Source organism: Amphiprion ocellaris, chromosome 14 (genome assembly GCF_022539595.1).
Source record: "Amphiprion ocellaris isolate individual 3 ecotype Okinawa chromosome 14, ASM2253959v1, whole genome shotgun sequence".
In the NCBI taxonomy this organism is placed as follows: domain Eukaryota; kingdom Metazoa; phylum Chordata; class Actinopteri; family Pomacentridae; genus Amphiprion; species Amphiprion ocellaris.
Window position 1 is genome coordinate 25,897,920 of NC_072779.1, and position 21,896 is coordinate 25,919,815.

Genomic DNA, 21,896 nt, shown 5'->3' on the forward strand with positions numbered 1-21,896 from the left:
AATATACATATTTTTACCATTTGCTTCTGTGATCTTCTTCGTCTTTCATTTGAACACATGACAGTAAGATAATCCTGTAGGTCTGCTGTATTAAATGTAATGATTTTTATACACTAATAACAGTAAGTTGCAGAGCCACTCTCAACAAGAGGGATAGTTTGAGTGTCAACAGGTGCTTGGTCACCGCAACAAGTAAGCACCACAACATCAACAACAGCAGCACATGATGCACTTCCTCTCCACTGCCTCTCCCACAGACACACAAAACAGGAACAGGATTTAGAAATGCTTGCATTGTGACAAAATACAGCACAAGCCTATTTGATCTGTCAGTCCGTCTGTGTGCAGTAGTCGTGTCCACACATGTGACACACACAAACACACAGCATCATGCCAAATTCAGTTCTTGTGCAAACATACACAGCTTGCTGCTTCTACAAACATGAGTGCACACACAACACACTATGTAGCATACACATACACTTGCAAACAGCAGCTGGTAAAAGCGTGTGTAGCTGAGACGAGGTGAGCAGGTCAAGCGTAAGAATTGGGAAGCCACAGCACTGATTTAACAAGTATTATCCTGACATGATTCTACTTTGATCCTTGCTGAGAGTTAGATAACAAATTATATTGCTCTAATGTCTGTACAGTACAAATAAAACTACAGCCAGTAGCTGATTAGCTTAGCAGTCTGACTAGAAACAGGTGACACAACTAGCCTGTTTGTCTACAAACTGTAAAAAACATCATTCGCTCGCTGTATTTTGTGTAAAATCAACATTTTGCAGTTTCACAGGGGGGTTTATGTGCCACTGCTTCATTGCCCATCACAGTGGCTTCTCATGCTGTTTAAAGAAGAGACATCTCTCTAAAGCCCCACTCCTGCCTTAACTCCAAATTAACTCATAAATTTATTATGATTTCATTTGAAAGTGAGTACTTCGTCTAAGGGTCCCCAGGAATTCCCTGCGGGACCCCTTAGGGGTCCTAATCCATGACACATTGTGTCTGCTATAGTGTGCTGAACCTGCCTCGACACTCCGGTTCTCAGGGATTTTAGAATGTCATCTCCCCTGCAGCAAGATACTGCTAGCTCTTCAAAAAAAGGCTAAAACCCAAGGACAGTGTTGAGTGCCACAGAAGATTGTGCATGCCTGCAATTCAAACATCACCTGTCAGCAAAGAAATCCCTGTTTAAAAAGACTAAATTTTTCTCATCTTGTATGTTTGCCTAATTATAAGAGGAATTCAATAAATCATTAAACAGTGAAGAGAAAACGTGATACAGCTGGATGCCGCATACCTAAAATACAGAGTTAAATCGCCTTCAGAACAACTTGATACTTGTCAGAATATTATGTTCATTAATTAGATTTGTTGGATCTCACTTTACATTTTATGTGCCTCTCTCTGTGTCTGTCATGTTGAGAAAGACTATAAAAGAGAACGGGTTGATGTTGTAGCCTGAAAAATAACCACAAGATCTTTTAATCATCTTCTTTTCTCTGTCTCCACCTTTCCACCCACTTCTCTCTCCTGTGCTCTTCATCTATTAGCTGGCAAATGGCTCGGGCTGCTCTCTGATCTGCTCTCTCCTTTTCCTCTCCTCACCATCACACACAGTTCACTTGCTCACACATCACTCTCATTGTCGACACAGGCACTCCCCACTCCACCTCTCAGATGCAAATGGCTAGTGGCCTTTGGCTCAGTAAGGAGACAATAAAGATAATCCAGAGAGGATTTGAAGCAGAGCCACGTACAAAGGAAGGCAGGTGGGCACATTTGCCTTCAGCTGGCATGCCATGGAAATGAGGTGTCAAAGACCAGTGGCGACCTGTGCAGCAGCAGCAGGAGACCAGAGCAAGGGAGGGAACTGAGTGGGACTGACAGCCTCCATCATTGTCTCATGAATACTCTGCTGTGTAGCACCACAAACACATGATCAGAGGATGACTATTTCATCCATTCAAAAGTTTATTTATGACATTCTTTTTTTTTTTAAACAAATAAGGCATGCCAATTATAGCACAGCTGTGTAATAAAGCAGATAATGAGACATTTTACTTCATCTGAGAGCTTATTCACTTTACCTGCACCAACTAACACAAACAGCACAGCATCCTATGTCAAAACTCTACATTTTTCCACTGTTTACCACAAATCTTTAGGGCTGGAACTGCTTATTGTTTGTCATTATGGATTAATCTGCCTATAATACTTCTAAATTGATGAATGAATTGTTTCATGTACAAAAGGTCAAGAAATGCCCTCCACAATTCCTCAGAGCCCTCGAGTCTTTAAATTGCTTGATTTGTCCTGCCAACAAATTGTCTGTACAAATGTGTCGATCAACTAATCAGTGAATCGACTCATATTTCAGCTGGCTGATCTGCTTTAATGAATAAGCTTATATTTACCAAAACTTGTGGTCTCACAAGCATAAATTCTTACTCCCTCCAAACCATTGTATTTCTCTATCTAACAATCAACAATGTGCCAGTGCAGCAGAGAAAAGAAACAAGATTGTTCTTTCAGAATAAAACAATTACTCTACGAGAAACATCATCTAATTATCTTCTATGTGTTATCTGGATCCAGGCTTGCCAGCAGATGAATTTGTGGCTTGTTGTCTCAACAAATGACAACAAAAGCAGTTGCCCATGTAAACCTACAGAGAGAGAGAGCATCCAGATTTCTTCATTCACTAAATGAGCTGCAAAATTTTTTGTGCATTTTATTTTTTATTTTTGATCATTTAAACACAGTTTCAAAGTTTTATGTCTTATTAGATTGTGAATAAATGTGAAGCAAATTCTGTTAAAGCTGTAAAAAAAAAAAATGACATAACTGTCCCAGCCCATTAGCTACCCACTTGTGCTGAGGGGTCAAATGCATTTCTGTTTAGGTATGGGATGAATGCACATGCACACAGGCTTGCAAAGGTAACATGAACTTTGATCTGAGGCGAATCAAAAGTCAGTGGTACACCATGGAGCCTGATGTGGGAACATCGGCTCAGGGAACATGTGAAGACAGAGATGGAAGAAAAAGGAAGGTACTGTCAAGCTGTGACATTCCACAGATGTTTGTTGGGCTTGGCTGGCTGTGCTCTAAGAACTGAGCTTCCGTTTAGCTTTTGTACACTTCCTCAGCACAACAACAACAAGTGGCCTTCCTCTGGGGAAAGAGACTTCATTCCACTGCTGGCCATTTTGCTTTACTGTATCCAGCAGTCACCTCTGGTCTGTCTTGTTCATGGGTATCTGCCATTTGTAGCGGCTTGTTATTACGTTCTGGGGTATGTAAACATGTTTTGACTGGTCATGTGCTGCTGCAGTGACAGGACATGCTGCATGGGCACAGTTTCTGGCACAGCATTAACAAACAATGTTTTTTTCTGGAACTGAAGCTTACAGTAATAAGAGCATGGATAAATTGTTTTGGACAGTGATGTAACAGAGACTTGCTGAGAAATCGTAGTGAGTTATTAAGGCATTTTCTTGGAAAGAGCAAGGAGGCTATTTTCCTGAGTAACAGCATTCATGCCTAAATTGCCTGATAGCTGATGTCATACTTAACACTGAAAGGCAATGTAAATTTGGCTTCCATATCAAATGCCACATTGAGTTTTGACATGAGAAAGGAAACATGTCATGAGAATGAAACTGAACAGTTTCATTTGACTCAACGGTAAAAGACAAGACAAATAAAGCAGGCAGAATAGGAAAAAAAAAGAGAATGAATGTGGTAAACAGCAGTGAATTAGAGGACACATTTCCAGGATGATATAATCTTCCCTACTGTCTAGCCACCTGACCACTGGGAAACAACAGCACTGTCTACTGCCAAAGTACCACAAACACAAAAACACTCAAGCTCCAGAGAGAGACACACCAGATCTAGCTTTAGTGTACACTTTACACGGGAGACAAGGTGCTGGAGAAAACCCTCAACTAAAACTCTTTAGGCCAGCACTTTCACACATGCAGAGCTCTATTACTTTGAATTGATTTCCCTCTGCCACAAATGTAGAGAGGGGCTGAGCCTCTTTATATATGTCAGATTAAACTTGGAAGGAGAAGAGAAATGGAAAGAGATAGAACGACAGGTCCATAAAAAGAGGAGGAATCCAATCCTCTGCAAGTGTATCATAGCCACACACGGATACAGCCAGAGTTGACTAAAGATAATACTGACATAACCCTGACAGCAAGTCAGGTTCCAGCTCCCTCCCTGTTTAGGCTGTATCACACAAAAGGACACAGACATGCACAGACTCTCTCATATATCCAGGTTCCTCAAATACACCTGCTGTCATGACCAGATTTCTGTTCTCTGAATCATTTTTGTCAGAGTATACACTAGTTTTGGATGTTATCTACTAGATAAATGTTGTGTATAAGACAAAAGTCATTTTAATTTCCTCGTGGGACTAGACGGACAGAGACCGATAAGACTTGAGGTAATTCTTGTTTGATACCCTTTAGCTGTTTTTGTTTTTTGTCTATTTCTTTTATGGGGCTATTGGCAAAGTAACCTTAGCACAAAACTAACTACATATAACATATACACTGATTATTAGTCCTGCTGACCTATCTGTTCAGTTCTCTTGTGCTATACTAAGCAAAAACTATAAAAATCAAGCATTAAAACTTAAAAATACATCTGCCATCAGCTTAAAAAAACGCTTTCTCAATCTGAGTCACATACCTTTGCTCATCTGAAAAACATATTTTCAGTTATTATGCTCATTACCATGCTCACATAATCACTGCATCCATATCACGACTGTGATGCGACATCTGTTCCTTCTTGTGAAAGAGGCACTTGTGTATCACCGCAGGTTGATAAGTGTTTAATTGTGAAAATATGCATTCTATTCAGAGCACATAATATGCTTACAAACAATTAACTGTGCAGGATAAGATAGACTGTGAGTCTGTTTGTGAATTAAATTTGCTATAGTGACGTGATGATAAAATAGTTAAATAGATAAAAAGTCAATTTAAAAGCCTGTTGAGGCACTGAGTCATCACAACATATGTGTGAGTTGTAATAATAAATATTCAGTACCCAGAGCCAAGGACAATTAGACAGTCTTATCCAGGATTAAAGTTGGGCTTCTGCACTTAACCCAGAAAAGCAAGGCCTACTTTTGCCACATTTCTTTTAAATAAGCTGAAAACCTTTTGATAATCATGTTGTACAACTATTACACTATGGTTTTAACTCTAACTAGCAGCTTTGACACATTCAAGACATAAATATAACTAAATGCCATGAGCAAATTTTGGGGAATAATTCCAGAAAGGTTAACAGGGAGACATAATCTGTCTGTCCTACTGAACAAATTAATTAACTCGCAGTGAATGTCAGAATAAATATCAGAGGCCTGCTAACTCTCTGGAGGGAAATTAGACTTCAGCATCAGGTTAACAGTTGATGGTGCATGTAGTGTGGAAAAGGTTTAGTCACTATATACATTTACATTCTTGTCCATCATCCAAATCCATCAAGGAGGCATCTGATCAATCACAGATTTATTCTGAGCACAACAGCTATCCCCAGCCAGAGTCATGAAAAAACTATCATCAGCTGCACAGGGGTCCAGCAAAAGATGGTGTGATCACAGCATTATATGAAGAGATAAAAGACAATGAGGCAACCTGAAGAACTGTGATAAGTTCTTCAAGGCTACGTCGACACTAAGACATTTCATTTCAAGACACATGATTTCTGCTACATCTGTGCTTCACATTCCAACTACTCTGCACAACTTTCTACTCTACATAGAGCCATCTTGAAGGAGTTTCCTCCATACATGCATAGTAGATCAGCATCTACATATTCTGAGTTTGCGCACTGCAGCCTTTGAAGAGGACAGACATATCTTGGGCTGAACACAGACAGCCACAGAGGGATAATTGAAAAAGTTTACATCCCGACTTTGACAGACCTTGTGCACTCGCAGCTGCAGAGGAAAACCTATTAGTGTGGATGTAGCCCAGGATTCTTGGGACGATCTGCTAGCCAAGTACTTTGTAAAACTGTAAGCAAGTGTGCCAAGAAGAACTGGTGCTGCTTTAAATGTGTGTTTTTCAAGGCATCTCTGTTTTATGTTATCGTAAAACTTATGCACAACACTATACAATTCATTTTAAAGATTACCAAGACTTACATGTTTTATTGTGACTCCTCAAATTAAGTAGTCAGATTTGTTTTCATGACATATGAAGAACACATTATAGTATATGCCCTTCATACATTTCAACAGTATTAGCTGACAGCATTAGCTGTAGTGGGTAAGACTGTGTGAGCTTTCTCAGAGGAAATCTGCAGCACAATATAAAAAATATTGTCTAACTTGGAAGAACACACAAAACTTTAAATTGCAACATCTCATGTTGCGGAAATAAGCTGTTCTTTATGCTCTATGCATGGCAGTGGAAGTTTGCTTGCTGATGCTTTGAAAACATCTGTTACTCTAATTGCATTCACAAATAATACTGGGCATAATACAGTTCTGAAACCAGCAAGTCGTCATGCCTCTTCAAAAAAGGCAACATCCTCTTCTATTGTTTAGTTCCATCCAGGGAAATTGGAATTTTTGGCAAGCAACTTAAAACTACAAAATCCGGCACTTGTAAAATTGCTTTCAATAACAAAATCAGTCGCTGTCCACAAGTACTTAAGGTAATCTACGTGTAAAACAAGCTGCTCTTTGAAGGGAGACGCTAATCTAGGAGTTGTTTCACCTGATGGCAGCAAAGTGTCGTCTGTCCAGTGAAAAGAAATGTAACGTATCTCGCCGTAATAGGACTGCGGATTCAACAAACCTCAAATATGTCTCAAAAATTCTTTAGCGGCAATTTTAGACACTGCAGAGGATTTAAACTGAAACCCACATTTAGCTTGCCAAACGTGGACATTTTAGGTTAGTTCAGGCTACATTGCAACCACCTAGCAGTTTACAGTGATGAGGTGAAAGGTCTAAAACCATATAAAGGATTTGCTTTAAATGCGACCATCTGTCTGAACCTCTGGATTAAAGACAGTACCATAGGAATCACGGTTACTTAGAAAAGGACAGAGAGGACAGGAGGGGTAGACAGGGGGAGAGTGACGCCTGACGGATTAACTATGACGACTTCTTCAGACCTCCGCTTGGCCCTGTACTCTGCCATAGCCTCTGGTCACATGGGATGTTGGTAGGAATGAGAGGAATGCAGGGCACAGAGGCTGAGGAGGTGGGAGGGTGAGAAGAACAGGGGAACTGAGGCAGCAGAGGAAATGTAAGGACACAGGATTCCCTCTATGAATAAGGGAATTTGTCCCTGCTGCTACCCTTGAATTTCACTGCCTACACCAAAATGGGTTTCCTCAGTGCTACAATACATAAAAAAGACAATGACGGCTGTTAACTTTTGTAATGGGAGATAAATGCTTTGTTCTCCCAGGGCCTGTAGCTGGTATTAGAGGAAATGAGGAAGGCATTTAGGAGTGGAAATTAGTGAGTTATCTTACAACAAGGTGTTACCAGTTTCTGCTGGTCTGTTTCCTCACACTGCTTGAAATATTCTACATGCTTTGTTCACTGTGTACAGTGTTATGTGGTGTGTTAATCAAAGTCACGTTAGCTTCTGTAGTGTCATTCACTAGGAAATTCTAAACCTTATTCACCACCATGACAAAAAGCCATAATCCACTTCAGTAAGCCAAGTGATCTAAATTTATTTGGGGAAAGTGTTTACTTCTTTCTCTCAGGCAATAATTTGATGTATGAATATTGTTTTAAGCAATGCAGTCAGCATAGATGATATTATCTGCCTTAGTGCTGATGATTCAAATGTGGGTATAAAGGCAGGTAACTATAAATTGTACGGTTTGTCTCAGATCGGTGGTGCAAAGGACTTTGCTGTAAGTTGTCACACTAAAAACATGCAAAAACTAAATGGATTATCAATAATGTATAATCGTGCAGCAAGTAAGCAAATGAACCATATCCATAAAAATATTTTTGGCATTTTAAAGAGCCATATTTATCTACTGGACAGGATCTCTCCAGCAATCTATTCAGTGCCAGGTCACATGGTCCAACAGCCCAGTCTCCCTGGAGTTCCTGTTGCTAGAGAGACTGATGAAGTATAGGCAAGACCTGGGGGTAGGAGGTTGAGTGTCAGGGGCAGGGTTTTAAGGAGAAGTGCGAAGTTGTGCTGTACGTCCACATCAGCACAACTGCTCTGTATGCACACTACATTTTATCTATACAGCTTCTCCTGACTGCATTTCTCATGTCTTACACTCTTCATTCTAAGGAAAATTTTGTGTGCCAACTATGCGACTGCCCTCGATGTGGACTGGCTTGCATGTCATTTGTTGACGAGCATGTTTGTATGCCCGTCTCCCTGTGTGTTTGTGTTGTGCTGGGAGCAGGGAGGGGATAAATTTAGCACTTTAGCCCCAGACTGGAGGCAGTGGCCCTTTATCCTGCACTGTCCTACTTAACAGAGTGCTGCTCTCTGCTTCCGCCTGCCACAGCGCACCAGGACTCACACATTCAACTCCCAGCATTGGGCCGAAACAATAGAGGAAGAATGTGCTCACCCACATAATAAAATGTAGACAATTGGATGTGTTTATGCAGGCATACTTGTTACTGTATCACTATGGTTTGCACTTGTTCATTATTATTTGCTCTTGTAATAACAGCTGCTGCTGACTGACCCCATTTCATACTATCTTGATTTGCTAATGACACTGGCACTCAGACAACAATAACTAAAAGCACAACAAAAAACACACATATGTAAATACAGAGCAATAGTCATCCAACACTCTCCTGATTGCAGTGCAATTGGAATACATTATTAATCTTGTAAATGCTGCTCTAAATACTGTGTGCAAACCAAGCAGAGAAAAGAAATGATATCCCTTTTGTCCTGATCAAATTGAGACATCAAAGCTCACTGGATATAATGTAGCTCTGAATTTCAGTAACGCAGCCAATTAGAAACAAGTCAACGAGTTAGTCTGCCTGAAGCTGACCAATAGAGTACAAGCATCCCACTTCACCTTGGAAACACACGATCCCAGGGTGCATTTCCCTGCTACCATGACAACCAAGAGGAGCTCTCCCTTGCTCGTTCCCTCACTCCCTCCCTCCTCCCTTGTGTTCTCTCCCGCTCTTTCTCTGTGTTTCCTGAAGCCAGTCTACCTAGCAGTATAAGGTTCACAGAAACAAGCAGGCTGCACAACTTGGAGCCTCCTGTACTCCAGACAAAGAGAATTACTGTCAGCTGTATCAACACATACTACTGCATTTTCAGTTCCCGTTAAAAACAAAGGCTTTTACCAATTAATATGCAATTATTTAATTAAGGGCATGCATTTTAAAAAAACAGCTAAATCCTTCTCAATATTATATTTTAACAAGCCTAAAATATTGATCTTTCTTGCAAATTCATAAAAATGGGCTTCTCAAGGAAAAATGTGTCTGAATATTCAAAATACGGTGAGATGAAAGAACAACAAGCGAGGCCACTATTGTTTTTCTTTGTTTTATGGTTATTAGGTTCTGAAAAATGAACTTTGCTGTGTACTGTGTACCAAATATACGGGCTAAAATGAGAAGCAAGGTAGGGGAGAGGGGGAGAGATGATGTAAGCATTTTAACACAAGCTGAGGTCTGGGGTTGAGGTTGTGAGCACTGTCAGCTGGCTACAGCCTCCACCAACTGGAGACTTTGGATATGGCACAGGAGCTATCTGATGATCAGAGTGGTCTCTGGTGTCCCATCTGCAGATTTGATTTAAGCTGCACACCCAAGAAGATGACTGACAATGAGAAAAGTGCCACAATGGTGGATTCAAAGTACTTTGATCTTGTAATGATTTAATACATAAATTTAATCATCAACTTGGGCTGCGATTATCAGTGATTTGAATAACCAATTCATATTTAAATTATTTTTGTTGATCAATTGTGTATCATATATATCTTCAGAAAACAGTTGCCTTCTACAGTTTACAATTTCTATTTCCTAACCAATTTTCTCAAGATGATGGCACCAAATGCCTTCTTCAAGCCAGAACAAAATACCTTAGGCAGGCATTCCTTACTATTATGTGACAGAAAATAGCATGCAGATCAATTCGCAAACATAATTGTTAGTTGCAGCCCCACACGTAAATGTAATTACACAGACAAAATAGCATTGTATAAACAAGCTGGATACTAACTTGTGTTTGCAGTGTTATTTTACACTTGACTCTCTCCTCAATCTGCATGTGGGATGTTTCAGTTTGTCAACAGCACCAGATATTTTAGACTATCTAAAGATTTAAGCTAACTATCATCTTGGTTACAAGAGTCATCAGATAGCTATGTGGTAATCCCCAATTTAAGTGTTTGTCTCCCTATGACCCGAGAGATTATACTTTGAAGAAAGCAATTTCACTGGGCAAATACATTTTATGAGACTAATAGTCACATACCAAAAGACATATGTTGCTGAAGATATTTTTGCTTTTCCTCACAGCAAATTAACTTGTAATTTAGACAAGCCACAATGCTAAATAGTGCTTGGCCTATTTGTCAATGAAAGGTGAACAAGTTGGTTAGAGAAGACAGATGAACAGAGGTCTTGGCAAACAATGTTAAGTAATCAGTCTAATGTGTGTATCAGTATTTAACGGGGGGAAGGGATAGTATCCAAGAATTCCAGGCACAAAACAATGTACAGTTAAGCACAGTTTTCACAGGACAATAAGAGTGGGAATTCCCTGGAACTTTTCGCTCTCACTCCCAGTGTGTGAACAGTGTTCTCTATGGCAATACTGGTAAGACAAACTTGATTATCTCTATGGAGACAACATGCAAAGAAGGATAAGAGACTAGGACTGCATTCTATGGTCAGCATTACTTTGTCCCACAGAGACAAAAAAACACCAAAACAACATAACTTGTGCCATTGAATAATTGCTAACACCACAGCCATACATCAATAGCAGCTCCGGAAATGTTTCACTGTCAGACCAGCTGGTCTGGATACAGCAGTAACATTAAAAAAACAAAAAAAACAAAGGGGTCTCGTGAATTTCCGTCACAGTTTTGTGGTGCTTTGTTTGTCGAAATCCCAGTGTGGCTGGGGCACAGCGGATCACACCAAAGGCGAAAGGAAAAACATCCTTGACGACAACTGAGATTCAGGGTGGTTGCACCACTATTTATAACCTGCCCAGTCTGCTCCGTGACAGCAGAGGGGGATGGAGGGAAGAGGAGAGAGCGAGGGAGAGGAGAGAGAGAACCAGACACACAGACAGAGGGTGGCCTGTGAATTCCATAGCAGAGGAAAAGACCATTGTTTTTCCCTTGACGGGGGCCCTCTGTCATCAGCATACTGGGTAAAGAGGCAATAGAGCTAAAAACAAGGCATGTGTACGGCTTAAAAGAGAATCAGCTTGATCTCCAGTGTTGTTCTGCCTATTCGTCTGTCTGTTATCAGTCCGTTTAAATGAAAATCTATCTCACTTATCCTGAGAGATGTGAGCTTTTGGCTACAGATGGAATGATGTCAAAGAGTCTGCATCTAAGCTGGCAACTTGGTCTGCCAGTCTACACTGTGGTAATGATAAAGACAAGCTGACAGCAGCGGTTTGAACATTCTAACTTGGACAGTATAACTGGCCTGCAAACAAAAACAAGCATGTGTTTGTACACACACAAGATTATGCCACGGCATGGCTGTCATGATCACCTGACAAGGAAATTTGGCAAACACCTCCAAAAACATTAGCACACTGGCATATGCGCATACTAAAAAGAGCTGGGACTTAGCTAGCTAGCTGTTAAGTGAACAAATATTTCATTTTAGAGCTTTTTTTCACAATTAGTCCTTTCATATTGTCTCATCTCTCATACACAAGCATTAAATCTCTGGCACCTCCCACCATAATTTTCAAAATCAAATTTTAAAAAGACCTCTGCTTGAGCTCTCAAGTAATAGCTATGTGTTCACAATGGAGACGAGGTGAAGTAGGAAGAGTTAGGAAGTCAGAGGGGGTGCACAGCAAAAACTGCTATGGTCACTTTCTCCTCATAACCCACATCTCCATCTGTTATCAATAAGCCCAGACACCGGAGGCAAGAAATCCAGTGCAGCAGATAGCAAGTAGGAGGAGGATACTTCAGCTGTACACAAACACACTCAGAGTAAGAGGGGAGATATGAGACAGACAGTGCTGGTACAATGGCACCTCTTTCACTTTAAAACTCTCATATCACAACTGTAAAGTCATGTACAATGCGTGAATGTCCTGAGCAGATTCACAGGATTGGGACTGAGGCCAATCCAGGCTTTTCTGAAAGATCAATAATGTTATATGAAGCCAGAACCATATACAATCCTTTGTTTGCAGTTGAAATGTTTAATGTTGTCATACTCTAGGTCATTATTCTCTTTTTGAGCAATGTATTTCCTTTAAGAAGAGAACAAATTCATAAAACCAGTTTTACATTCAAGGGGAGGTTATACTTTTCCCTTGACAGAACAAAAGCAGCTTATTTTAATATTCATTCTGCAAAATATGACTCATACGTGCAATGCAATTCCTCTACCTGCAATAAAAAGTGACCCGTTTTATTTAGGGTTAAATCAAAGTGCTTTTTGTTCCTGCCTCCTATTTGTGTTTGAAGTGCAAATTATTGATCATAATCAAATGTTGCAAGGTTATGTTTTTTGGGATTTACATGAGCTTGGTATTTACAATGTTAGCTGCAGTTACAAAAATATATTCCAAAGTGTGGATGCAAACTACATAAACAAAACATCAGTGGGTTTTTGTGAATAAGATATATTCAGTGGACTGCTATCTGCCCAGCCCTACTCAGGATTGTACATGCACTGTCCAGCTTCATGTTAAAGAAAGGTCAAATGCAAATGTTTATTGTCTAGATCTGCTGCAAAAAAAACAAAAAATCCCTGGTGCAATCCATACTATTTAATATCCGTCTCTCTCCAAAGCAACCATATAATTCATTTATTTATGTCAAGTCTCCAGTGGGAACAGAATGTAAACATAATAGGCCACATACTCAATAACACATGCAACTGTAACTGTAAGTGTCTACTGGAGCACTGCTCAGCTCCATAAGCTACACAAGAACGCATCACAGACTAACAACAAGCAACATGATCTGGTTCTGGATGGTTAGGAAAAAAAACAGCAAAATGCCTATTTCCACAGGACAAGTAGATGAGCAGACCCCTGTCATAAAGAAGAGAAAATATGGACAAGAACTGGACAGAACAAGTGGCGTCAACGTACCTCTTGTTGATTGGCTTCTCATCCTTCTCATAGGGTTTGACAAACCACTTGCCGATGCGAACAAAGCTGCGATTCATGAGGCAGCGCTCCAGCAAGTTGTGGATGGCTTTGAACAGCAGAGTGCGACACTCATAGGAAAGACCGTTCTCCCACAGCCCATCATCCTCAGCTGGAAAAGAAAACAGAAAAGAGACCCATAAAAAGGTGAGAGGAGTGGAAAGCTTTGAGAGTTTTCATGCCTTTTTTATAAACCAGTAAGAACTCTCTAGGGCAAACAATGTCAATCCTGAGAGCAGAAAAACTCCAGTTACAATTGCAGCAACACTGATGCGCGTTTCTGCTGTGACAAGTAGAAGTGCAGCATAGAGCAGCCTTACACTTGATCAGATGGCACAGTCACTAATAGCAATATTCATCAGTGTTTACAAGAGGACATATGGGAGCACCAACTGTCATGGTAAACAGATCGTCGCATTATACACATCTTTAAGTTATTAAGTGTTTACTGTCCAGTATTGCATTGCTGAAGTTTCAAAAAATAGGTGTCTCTTGACAAAGTGTTTATTTTTTAAATATGTTAATGCTATTTGTGTGGATGATATTAACTCTAAGCCCAGTTTCACAACGAAAATCACACAGATTAAATATACTTGGATTCAGGAAAATAAATGACAACATGAAACAGTCTGAAAAACTGTCAGCTGTGTGCAACATTGTCAACTATCAAAACACACAAGTATCTTATTCATTCATTTTTATAAATAATAACAGGAGAATTGAAACAACATTACTCTCACAATCTGATGAGCTTGATGCTCTGGACACCTTGATACAGAAGTTGCACATTTCCTGTGATGCAAAACATTAACTCTTATGTGATATTACAAAAAGATGGCCATGTAAATTCAAAGAGTGTGCTCACTGAAACAGAGAGAGAGAGGTTAAGTAGAAACCTGCTGCTGCCTGCTTTTAGGTTGTGGAAGTTTCAGATGTTTCTACTCCTGCATACCCGAGTTTGGGAGTGTAACAGTACAGAAAATTCACAGTTCAATAGCATCCCGGTTTTGTTTTCAGTACAGTGGGGAAAATCAAATAGTAATATGTTTTCATTTTACAAGTGTCCAGTAAATGATGTGAAATAAAACAAAGGTAGCAGAAATGTGCTACGATTCAAAGAGAGCATTTAGACGGACCTGAATACCCAATCATGATCGGGTTTTTGAAGCATCCCTTTTTGTATGTACACATCAGATCCTGATTTCACAAACCTGGATTAGAAGTTGTCCCAATTTTGGGAAACCTGATTATGCAAGCTGGAGTCCCCCCCCAAAAAAAGATACATGGATGCATACACCTTAACTCCAGTTACCCACTTTATGACCGCTGCTGCATCAGTGATTCTGTGAACTCCAAACTGATAAGCAACCAAGCGATATTCCCCACAACTGCCCAGTTTGTAAAATATTATAGCCAGTCTCATCAGTAACTGGACTGATGCTCTTGCTGTTGTTTCCTCTGATCTCATGCACATTTCACCTGTGTCACATAGCTAGTAAAATGATTCCCAACACATATGTAAATATTCTCCACATTTGGGGTCACTGAACCTAATCAAGGCGACCCTATTCCACCACTAACAGCTGCATATCGTCTTCCAATGCTCTACTGTCCAACACGGTGGCAGTGGCAGCACGGCACATCAAAGTGGAGGACATTTTCTCCTTGTCTCACATTGCTGGCAATAAGGTGGATAAGCCAAATCCACAACGTGAAGTTGACATTTAATAGTGCTAAGCCCACTATAAGCCAGAGTGGCCTCATTTTCAATAGTCAAGAGTCAAATTAATTTGAGGCAAGGCTAACAGTTTTCAGAATGCCAGATTAAACTGCTAGTCTGTGTTGTAAATACCGCAGGCTCCTGTGCAAAGAGCTCACAGTAATCAGTAACTGCAATTAGGGCTGCAGCTATTGATCATTTTAGTAATCGAGTGAATAGCAACAGCATCAAAAGCGGAAGTGAGCGCACTGTGCAACAGAAATAACCATCATAGGGGAACACGGGCGGACATCTGTGGTATATTGTACACATATAGTATAGTACAGGAGTATTCAACTAAAACTCAAAGCTATGGGAACCCCAAATGTATTTAGTTGGTGATGCAGAAATTGCATAAATATGTTTTTATATTTGGTCCATTTAAACTGCTGACCTGCAGCTGACAGAACACAAATTTTAAAAAACTGATTAGTTTATTAGTATTTATTACAGAGAATACTCAGGAACATTAGTTTCACTTTGATTTGGCCACAACTTAAAGTGATTTCCTTCATTATGAGACAGTGTCAGACCTACATGCACTTCAATACAATATCATGTTTGAATATATAAAGTTTGATTGTTTCATTGTTCAGCTGTTAGAAATAATCAGGTGCATCGAAAAAATAAATACCGTACATTAACACACATTCAACAGTTTACTACCAGCATTCCTGTCTTGCATCATTTGCAGTAGCAGCGCTTTAAATCATCATACATTTTTATGTTCCTCATTGTTCTCCATTAAAACAACCTGTTGACTGAAGCAGCTGCACGCAATCATTTAATTTTGCACGGAAAATGAGTCAAATGATGCATTAAACGCTGCTGATTGTCTGGATGAGTTTGCAGCACAAAGTCTGAGTTAACAAAGAAAGTTGATAACCACCTTCATACCTGAGGTTTTAGTTTTTGTCGAGCAGACTCACACAAAGAAAATCTGAGTATGTTGAACTGCATTTGTAGTTCAGCCCTGCCGCATTAAATAGAAGTATCCCGTCAAATTCAAAATCCCCTTATAATTTATTGATTACAGGTCCGGGTCCGTATAGGATAAAGTCTGTGTCCAGACTCGGACTGCGGTCAGTTAGCGACTTGGGGTCTACTATGTAGTGGATTAAATGAAACCTCAATTCAGACAATAGGGCCCGAGGAGTTTCAGTAATCGAATTACTCGAATAATTCGAACAATCGTTGCAGCTCTAACTACAATACTAGTATTCATCATGTATATGCAGATATGAATAACCAGATTTCTCAGTGCTCCATGTAAAAAAACACATCCTGAACACGATCAAAAACAAGAGAAGCCTCTTAACAGGGATAGTGGTGTACATGTAGGAACTTTAAAGTGTTGTTATGATGTTTTGCATGTCTTCTACAAATACAACTGACTATGATGGCATATGTGCTGTGATTAACAGCCCTATAAATGGTGTCCCTGTGCTTATTCAGCTTATTCATCAGTTCAGCCTCCTTCCAGTAATTGAGAGTCTCAGGTGGTGCTGTTGCAAATAAAATGATACAAGTCTGATGTAGCCACTTCTAGGAACAGAACAAAGTGAACTGGTTGGTTGACCACTGATGACACTCAATTTCTGCCTAATGTACTACTCACTGTCCACTGATGCTTTAATTGCCTAGGAAACCATGAGGCTTTCAAACAGGACCTCAGTCCAACATATAGCAATTGAGGGCTAACTAGCAGTTTAGCAAACAGGCCGCAACAAGCACACTGCCAAAACCCTGCTATAATTTTTATTTCTGAATGTCTGTTCCACAGCTGCAAAGAGCTAGACTGTAATTAGGCTGTGGGAGATTAAAATGACTATATTTATTTGGTTCACATGGTGTATAAACAAGTCACCCTCCAAACTGTACCTAGCTGCTCAGGATGAGGAAATGTACCGTTAAGACACGTATCACAGTTGCTTTCTGAATCACATTCTGCGCTGGCCTGAATGCTGGTCTAATCTCATTAACAGCCACTGCTCACATCTTACAGCACTTAAGCTCCTTTCAGTCAAGTCTGCAGCAAACATCTCCCCAAGTGCACTGTCTCTGCATGAACGCAGATGAAATAAATACCAAGTGTGACCCACCCTTTGTGTCAGCTTGTCGTGTGCCAAGGAGGCACAAGCCAGCCCAGATGCAAGTTAATCAAAATTTTATTGAATTATTAAGTGAACCCTTGGCTTACTGTTGTACTGCAAAGGCAGGTAACAATATCTCAAATTTAGATGATAGCAGGGCTACCAGCACAGAAAATTACACTGGTCTCCTTCTTTGAGTAAGAGAGCCACTACAGAGAGGGACTGTGCCATCTTGGCAGGTATGAAAAGCTTGTTTAAGGACATGCTGAGAGTTTTTATGCTTTTCCTGAGTATTAGTAAACAGCCAGCTATCCAACGCAAGGGTGCAATTATAAACATCTGCTAGAAAAATGTAAATGAAGGAGTGTCAATTTTAAATTCGAAGGGAAAAAGTGTATCCCCAACCCAATCAAATCCACTTTCAAATGCTACAGCTCTACCAGACCCAGCAACTAGCCTTTAAATCATTATATCCAACCAAAGTAAAACAACCTAAGGCTAGCTGCCAAGTAGAGGGGATTGGGTGCCCAGTGATTCTGAAAGAAACAAACTAATTCATCAGGTGCACACATATCTTGAGGGATAAGATCAGGAACACAGAAAAGCAGGGTGAAAGGCAGGAAAAAGGAAGGAAAACTGCAATTTCCCACTAAAAATTCACAGCGATTGCAGAATAAAAATAAAGCAACGGCAGTAAAAGCCATTTTTACTTTCTACAAAATGTGGATGTGAATAAAGTGTGTGGACTCATGACTGTTTTTAACTAAGCTTGCTTTAAGTGATTTAGCAGCTGCTGAATCTATCCTGAGAGACATGGCAGCGAAGAGGCCAAAAAGTCAACAAGACAAGAAAGTCAGGCCACTGAGCCACTGATGGCAGATTAAGGGAAAGGGAGGGTAAAATACATTACGATTCAAGAGACTGAGGAGTGTGACTGATAGTGTTTGAAAGGCGATAAAATAAAAACGGAGAGCAGTAGGGCTCAAATCTATGACGAGAAACATCCAACTAGCAGTTAAACCTTCAGTCGTACTTCAATGCTCTGTGGAAGATGGCTTCTCTGTAAATCTAGCAGAAACCTCCCTAAACCAACTTTTACATCAACTGCCATGGTGATCCCATCTGCTTTTCTCTGCCAAGACCACATCTGCCCCATACGTCCTCCTCCCTGTCGCCTGTTACTCCTCAGTCCCTCCCTCTAGCACCAAGCAGCTCTAAAACAGGCGTCTGGTTTACATCAAGTGTTCCTAATGACCTCATGTTCGTCAAGCAGTGCCCACTGCAGCATTCCCCACTTCTGACAGACACATAGACAAAACACATTGCAGTCAAAATCAAGCATTCGCTCACATGAAAAGAACGTGACACTCACTAGATATTACTATAATTTTATGAAGATTACAATCCATTTAAAAAAAATAAATAAATAAATAAAAAACATCCAACACAGGGCTGCCTCTGGGGCAAAAGGGACTCAGCTTTGTAATTTTTAATGGAAAGCTCCCCATGACGCACATCTCTGGACTCAACTGCCACAACTACATGGTAACAACGCCAGAATGGCTTCAGGGGAAAAGAATAAGGCCAATTACCAAACACTTAAAAAACCTAAACAAATCCCTGAGAATGTTTGTTTTCCGTGTTGCACTTGTCTTCCCAGGTCCCCAAGTGACATCCATTAGTCTTCTTTGGGACAAAAGCAAGAACAGAAGCCTCAGCTCTCATTACCATTAATCCACATCAGGCATCAACACATGCAGAAGCTTATGAGGTTTGCCTAAATTGGTAACTACTTTACACTCCCAAAAGATAATCAAATACACATACGGTAAATTTGGAAGGAGTTGGCGAAAATATGTAACACAGCACTGATTGAAATTTCAGCCATGTAAATGAATTGTCATTCCTCCATCGCAGAGAATGCAGAGGACAGACTTTATGTGCTCAAAAGCAAAACAACAACAACAAAACAGGCACCTCTTAATTTGACCAGCTGATCAAACATCTTCCATTATTTGGAAGAGGGAGTTATGGCAAGACGTAACTATTACAGATCAATCTGGTAAAGTTTTTTAAATTAACATTACAAAATGGAGAAGATTTTTTTTAAATGGCCATCACAATTTCTCAAAACCCAAGTTTAAATTTATTAGACTGAATTTCTTGTTTTTAAATCAACCCGCCCGTCCAAAACACAACGATATTTAGTTTACTATTAAATAGAACAAAGAAAAGCCTCAAATCCTTATATCCTTACAGTTAGGTGTAGCAAATGCTTGGTCATTTTAAGTTGATGCACCATTACTGCATATTTTGCAGGTGCACTGTCACACATCTTGGGCTTTGCATCACCCAAGACAACTGTGATTGGTTTGAAGAAGTACAAAGAGTCAGAGCATTTTTTCTCTCCATAGCAGAATGATAATAGGTTCAGCCAGACCATTCTCCAATGTTGACACAGCAGTTGAGATAAAAAAGCAAGACTATTTTGTTTCTTTCCCTGTGCACCAACACCATTTTTTGTTGTTGTGTTTTCACTGTACACATGCAACAGAGCTAGCAGGCCAAGAGAAGACATTCACAGACATTGTTGAAAACTGTATTGAATTGGAACCACTGATTTTGCTTTTAACTGGTTAACAGAGGGTATTCTGATGATTTTTTTTTGTTGAGTACTTTCCCAAACTGTACCAAATATGCATTAGGCAGGGCAAGCGCCTGTTTCAGTTTTAGCCTGCTCCACTTAATGTTCAAAATTCCAACTTGCTCAGATGTGAGTGCACATGTGGTTAGAGAGTGGTGCATGGTGGACAGTGGTCAGTCCAAGGGGCAAAAGATGAGTGGCCTCATTTAGACAAAGATTTATGGGCTCAACTGATGCTCATGACACTTTGATGTCTCTGCCTCCTGTGAAGTAGACCCAGATGAGTTGACCTTTATAAAAGCTCTTAGGCAGGAGCACAACAGCTCTATTAAGAATACTGTACAGCAAAGAAACACATTTTGACACGAGGGAGCACAACGCATTTCCTATAAGATCAAGATACAGTGCAGCATCAGTCCTTTATTCGTCCAAAATACACCTAAGTCCAACAAATCATGGCAAATGGGTGTTCTGACATCTATATAAAGTGATGAAGAAGCAAAGGAATTTCATAAAAGCTGAGGAAAAAAATTTAGAAGTGCCCCCCCCACAGCTGCTCATCTGTATATAAGCAATTAGAGCAGCAGTCAGTCATTAAACGGCAAGATTAATGCCTTGTGATCAACTGTGCTCAGGGGGATTCTACCAAGTCTGGCCAGAAGGTTTTCTCCTCTCCTTCCACTTCCTCCTTCTATTCCTCCTTATCTGCAAGGAAAGAGAGAGAGAACCAGTGGTGCTCTGTAAAGTCTCCATTACTAATTAATGAATATTTTTTTGAGCAGAGAGGGAAAAGAGAGATAAATAGAGAAGGGAGAGAGACTGCACCCATGGGTCAGAGCTGCATGCATGGCCGAGTCCCTGCGCTGTGCCAGCCAGTGGAGATCCATCAGAGTGAGAGGGAGAGGGAGATGAAGCAGGAGGGAAAAGAGGAAAGCGGAGGGTGGTTCACAGGCAGGAGATTAGCCCTGGAAAATTGATCCCCAGCACAAAAGCCATCGGCCTCCTCCACTTTTTCCTCCTAAGAGCTGGTCTGGTTTTATCTGTTCATCAATCTCTGCATTACACGCTGAAGTTTAGAACCATTTTTGAAGGAAAAAAAAAAGAGAAAGCACTACAAATCCGAAGCTAAGGTTAACCAAGTGTATCTAATTATCTTTGATACACATCCACAGCCACACATATCCAGTGTGTAAGCCCAACAAGCTTCACCAAGGTTGGGCATTTCCAGGGCTTTTTGATAACAATCAAAAAGTAGTAAAACTAGAATTTGTCATTTGTTAAGATCAATTTAAGGCAAAATACAGCTTTTACAGTCTCTGTGGGGCAGTTAGACATCATTGACAAAAAGAATGCTTCCTGTCCTAATTATGCATCGTAATCCTGCTTCTCTCCACTTTGAGCTTCTGGGCACCCTCTGTGCATGTTTATAGCTAAAGTGTGGAGATTTCAAAATTCAGTTCGACTTTCACAGGCTGTCCAAGTCAATAACATTTGGAAATTCTAAAGAGTGAGTGGCATTTCTCCTTTCTGAATCCTTGCCTGGGGCATCCACTGGGCTACAGTGCTTACAATGGACCTTACATCATTGTGGGACTGAATCTGTATCACAGTCACTGTTGTGTGCCATCTCTTCAGTCACTATCCAAGAGAGCAAATATGCTATTACAATCTTTAAAATGGGATTGCAAGTGCAGAGTCAGGCATCCTCAAAACGGATGGTTTGACATTTTTGCTTTAAGGTTATGGCTCTGTTACAGCCAAATGTGAACTTAGACTGTCACTGTGTCAAAAAAAATAGTCATAACAATTAAAGCACAAAAACCTCAAGAAAATTTGCCAATGCAGGGAACTGGGAAAAACAAATACTGGAATTGATAAGCTTATGGAAACAAGCTTCAGAAAACCAGAGAGAGTGGCTGTGTGGTAGCAGCAACATTAATACACGTGATTTACAGAATTTAAAATAACTGATGTTTAAAAGTCACAGCTGTCCATTTCAAAAAGTACATTTT

At 40.2% G+C, this 21,896-nt stretch overlaps 1 protein-coding gene across 1 annotated transcript in view; it reads right to left on the reverse strand.

The window, feature by feature from the left end:
* Positions 1-21,896, reverse strand: part of med13a (mediator complex subunit 13a) — an 87,184-nt gene that overhangs the window by 51,873 nt on the left and 13,415 nt on the right. Inside the window, exon 3 of the mRNA XM_023267427.3 lies at positions 13,332-13,500. Within this exon, the coding sequence (XP_023123195.1) occupies positions 13,332-13,500 (169 nt within the window). The remainder of the gene's footprint in view (positions 1-13,331; positions 13,501-21,896) is intronic.